The sequence below is a fragment of the Choristoneura fumiferana genome, chromosome 10 (genome assembly GCF_025370935.1).
Source record: "Choristoneura fumiferana chromosome 10, NRCan_CFum_1, whole genome shotgun sequence".
NCBI lineage: Eukaryota > Metazoa > Arthropoda > Insecta > Lepidoptera > Tortricidae > Choristoneura > Choristoneura fumiferana.
In genome coordinates this window covers 4,475,198-4,479,394 of record NC_133481.1, presented here as the reverse complement: position 1 = coordinate 4,479,394, position 4,197 = coordinate 4,475,198, and the positions used below count along the sequence as shown (strand labels likewise).

Genomic DNA, 4,197 nt, shown 5'->3' with positions numbered 1-4,197 from the left:
ATTTTGTGTCACAACGAAATTTTACTTCTGTCAAGATACCCTCATTAACTTTATATTATAACTAGCCTTAACCCGCGGCTTCGCCCGCAGTAAAATTAGCTTAATGCCGTCTTAACTGAACTGTTGTATATTAACTATGCCCGGACATATATATTTATATAATATTAAGTAGGATGGATTAGTGGGATTTGTTTTGGTAGCTTTGATACAGTAATACGAGTGTTATTTGAGCTGGTTTTTTAAGTGACGACGTCACAGATCAGTACCTATTATTACCTATATTTCAAAATAAAGTATGGGGTATTTTTTTTAGCTTGCATGTGAATCTACCCGCCATAAATTAACAAAAGTAGCGAAGGTGATCAGGTGAAAATCGTTCAAGGAAGTTAGTAGATCAAAAAGTAGATGAAAACAAATGCCTAAACGTGAATCAACATCAACTTAACGATATAGCAATTGGACAAAGACAAAGACACAAGCACTCAATTTACAAAATGACGCAATTATATATCAACATTGGAGAGAGTGAAAACCCTTGAAGACGGAATTCTGGGAAGTTATAATCATTCATTATGAAAACCCAAATGAGAACGTGTTTGCGAAGAAGCCGTTAACTAGGTACTAATTAATTTAAATAAAGAAGGAACTTAATATGATGTCATTAATGACGTTAACAGCTGGTAACGATTTTAAACCAGCCAGTGTTAGATTTCAATCGACGTGTACTGGAGTATTTGTGCGTTTGAGGTGAATTTTATGAAAACAATATTGCAATATGCTGCGGGAAGTGTTTTTACTTGTGATTGTAGTTCACTGTTTTGGTGGTGAGTTTTTTTTATACCTACTTAAAATTATTGGAGCAGCCCGGCTGTTCTAACTTAAAAGTCTTTTGCATAAGTATTCAAAAGAATAAATTCATTATGTAGGTACAAATAAGTTTTGACGGTTCGTTCCTATAACCTTCCAGAGCTTATAAAGAGTTGGAACAAATATATAAAACGCTATGCTAAGCTAAAATGGCAAAAACGGAACCCTTATAAGTTTCGCCATGTCTGTCTGTCTGTCTGTCCGTCCGCGGCTTTGCTCAGGGACTAGCAATCCAAGAAATCTTTATTTTTGCACGAATATATATGTAAACTGTGCCGACAAAATGGTACAATAAAAAAAAACAACATTTTTTTTTAATCCCATAGACGTAAAGTGGGGGTGATTTTTTTTTCTCATCCAACCTTGTAGTGTGGGGTATCGTTGGATAGGTCTTTTAAAACCATTAGGGGGTTGCTAAAACGATTTTTCGATTCAGAGATGTGTTTGCAAAATATTCAACTTTGTAGTAAAAAATTCAGGATAGTAGTAAATAAATGAAACTTACAAGGAAAACTATAACGGTTGAATTCTCTTGAGAATTATTAGTAGTTTAATAAGAGTAAATAGCAACCTAAGGTATAAAAATACCTAAACTTGGAATATTCCGTACAAAATACGAAAACCTTAGAAAAATACTTATTTTTTAAGCCCTATTTCAGGCGTGTCCGACACGCTCTTGGCCGGTTTTTTTTTTAGAGGATAATATAACTGGTGTGGTGAGTGAGGCGCCCCGGCTCCGCTCGGATGTAGTTTTGTTGAAGGAAGGTGAAAAATGTGAAGTTATCGCCTTTCATTATTTGGACTATCTTTGCTTTTTCACCTGTTTTTTTTTCAAAGTTGCACCCCTGTGTGTAGCCGGGGCTGATCGCTAGTAATGGTAACATAATTGTCTATTGGTATCTGTCTTTTAAAAATTCGGTATATAATATAGATAGTGTGGGTCTCGGGAAAGGACATAGGATAGTTTTTATGCCGGAAAATTGCATAGTTCCCGCGGGATAACGAATTTGCGGACGGAGTCGCGGGTAACGGGTAGTACCTACCTCATAATTTTAGCTGATTAAATTCTTAAGGTTGTGTCTGTAACTATATCAAAATGGAGGCACTAAAATGAAATCAAAAATTAACGGATACCTACTATCAAATTTAGGCCCAACTCGCATTTAGCCGGGTTTTTCTTAATTATCATTGGGGCGTACCTACAAAACGACAATGAATGCTTACCCAATACAATCTATCTTGATCCATCATTAAATCGGTCGTTAACTTTTTATAAACAAGAATACCTTAGTATATATCTACGTACGCACTATGCGGCTAGCCGCGCGGTTTTAGCGCACCCTCTTTTTCTCAAGCGATACTCTGAAGAGCGATGGCGAGCTAAAACCGCGCGACTAACCGCATACCGCGTACGGTTGGTTTCTTAACTTTATGTATCCACGTTATGCAAAAGTACTAGTTGCATAGAAAAGATACTCTGAAGAGCGATGGCGCGCTAAAACCGCGCGACTAACCGCATACCGCGTACGGTTGGTTTCTTAACTTTATGTATCCACGTTATGCAAAAGTACTAGTTGCATAGAAAAGTGGATAGGTTAGGTTAGGTTTAGGCTTGTAAGAAAGAACATACATTCTTCGATCATATTATTTGTATCTAACAGCCTCAACAAATGCCGAAACGAGCACAGAAGGGGCCATAGTCAGTTCGACGACGCAAGCGACACCGGAGATAAAGGAGAGATTCTTTGGACTGGACAACATCTTTGGTGGCATATTCAAAGGCCCCAGTTACAATACGGGGTTAGGCTTTGGCGGAAACCAACTAACTGCATCATATCCTAACCAGGTAAAATATAAATTGTAACCTAACATTCACTATCAGTCTATCATTATAGCTCTTCTCAGCAAATTCCACTCTACATCTAGTAAAGGTAATTTAATTAACAAAGTGCATTATTTTTCAGCAAAATCCTCAACAGGGTAACTGGCAAAATATACAAACACCCCAACAATATCCAAACATCGGCCAAGATTTTAATCAGCAGACTAACTTCAATCAATACCCATCACAAAATGGATATGGTGTCTGGAATGGTCAGAACCAAAACCCCATGATACAACAAGGCAACTGGCAAAATGGACAAACACCTCAACAGTTACCAAATGTGGGCCAAGATTTTAGCCAGCAGGTTAACAATTACAGCCAATATCCATCACAAAATGGTTATGGTGGTGACTTTGATGGTCAGAATCAAAACCCTATGTTACAACAAGGCAACTGGCAAAATGTACAAACACCACAACAGGCACAGAATTTTAATCAGCAATACCCATCACCGACTCAAGGCAATTTTAATTCAGGAAACAGTCAATTGGCTGGCCAAAACCAAAATGCACAAGCGCAACAAGGCGACTGGCGCAATGTAAGAGCACCACAGAAGTTCCCAAGCCAACAAGATTTCAGTCAACAGTACAATTCGGACCAATATCCATCGCAATCTCAAAGCAATTTCGGACTGGGTGCAAACCAAAATCTGAATACTGGCACGATAGACGACATTAAATCTCAGAATGAGTTCCAAAATCAAATTTTGCAAGACAACGGCGGGAATACTGTAGCCATTTTGGGGAATCCAGTTCCTGTGTCTTCTACTTCGGCACCCGATAGAATAGTGTTCCAAGACGAGTGGGTATAAAATTAAACAGTGTAAAAAATGTATGGGTACTTGACTACTGTTTTTAAATAGTTAAAAACTATTATACGTATTAAAAACGGTTAAAATTGTTTTATTTGAATCCTTTTCTTTACAGTTCAGATACTCCTGAGCAGATACAATGTGTGCAGGATTGTCAAACTTCGACCGAATACCACCCGATCTGTGGATCGAATAACATAACATATTTTAATCTTGGTAGAATTAAATGCGCCCGTAACTGTGGAATTAGTGAGTAATTAATATTCAGTTTTTTTTAATTATTAATTTGAATTAATTAAATTTTATAAACCACCGTAAATAAAATCGACTTAAAATTGTTCTAAAGTATACCTACCTACATAAAGCGGGTTCAGAAATGAAATTTAAGTTATCTTTCAAAATAAAAAGGAACTTGTTATTTTCCAGATGTTTTTCCAGATCGGCCTGGTAGATGTTTTTAGCCGTCCTAAAAGGTGAGGAAAATAATTCATTTCTATTCAAGACTACGTTTTTTAGACGCATAAATAGATGTGGAATAAAGAAGATTACAGACAGAAAAAAAATACTACAGAAGTTTTTTTCTTTCAATATCACTATCTACTTTTGTACCTTTTTGGTAACGGAGTCTAGGACA

At 36.8% G+C, this 4,197-nt stretch overlaps 1 protein-coding gene across 1 annotated transcript; it reads left to right on the top strand.

Annotated features, from left to right (window-relative positions):
• The first annotated feature begins 320 nt into the window (after positions 1-320).
• LOC141431871 (uncharacterized) lies at positions 321-3,623 on the top strand. The gene is made up of 3 exons (XM_074093153.1): positions 321-824; positions 2,529-2,713; positions 2,832-3,623. The coding sequence occupies exons 1-3, from the start codon at positions 776-778 to the stop codon at positions 3,561-3,563; spliced, it is 966 nt and encodes a 321-aa protein (XP_073949254.1). The 5' UTR covers positions 321-775; the 3' UTR covers positions 3,564-3,623.
• Positions 3,624-4,197: the final 574 nt, after the last annotated feature.

What these genes read in the sequence shown, in the direction of transcription:
- LOC141431871 (XM_074093153.1), top strand. Translation starts at nt 776, where the DNA reads ATGCTGCGGGAAGTGTTTTTACTTGTGATTGTAGTTCACTGTTTTGGT. An exon ending in TGTAGTTCACTGTTTTGGTG is followed by an intron (nt 825 to 2,528) that starts GTGAGTTTTTTT and finishes TGTATCTAACAG; the next exon opens with CCTCAACAAATGCCGAAACG. An exon ending in CTGCATCATATCCTAACCAG is followed by an intron (nt 2,714 to 2,831) that starts GTAAAATATAAA and finishes ATTATTTTTCAG; the next exon opens with CAAAATCCTCAACAGGGTAA.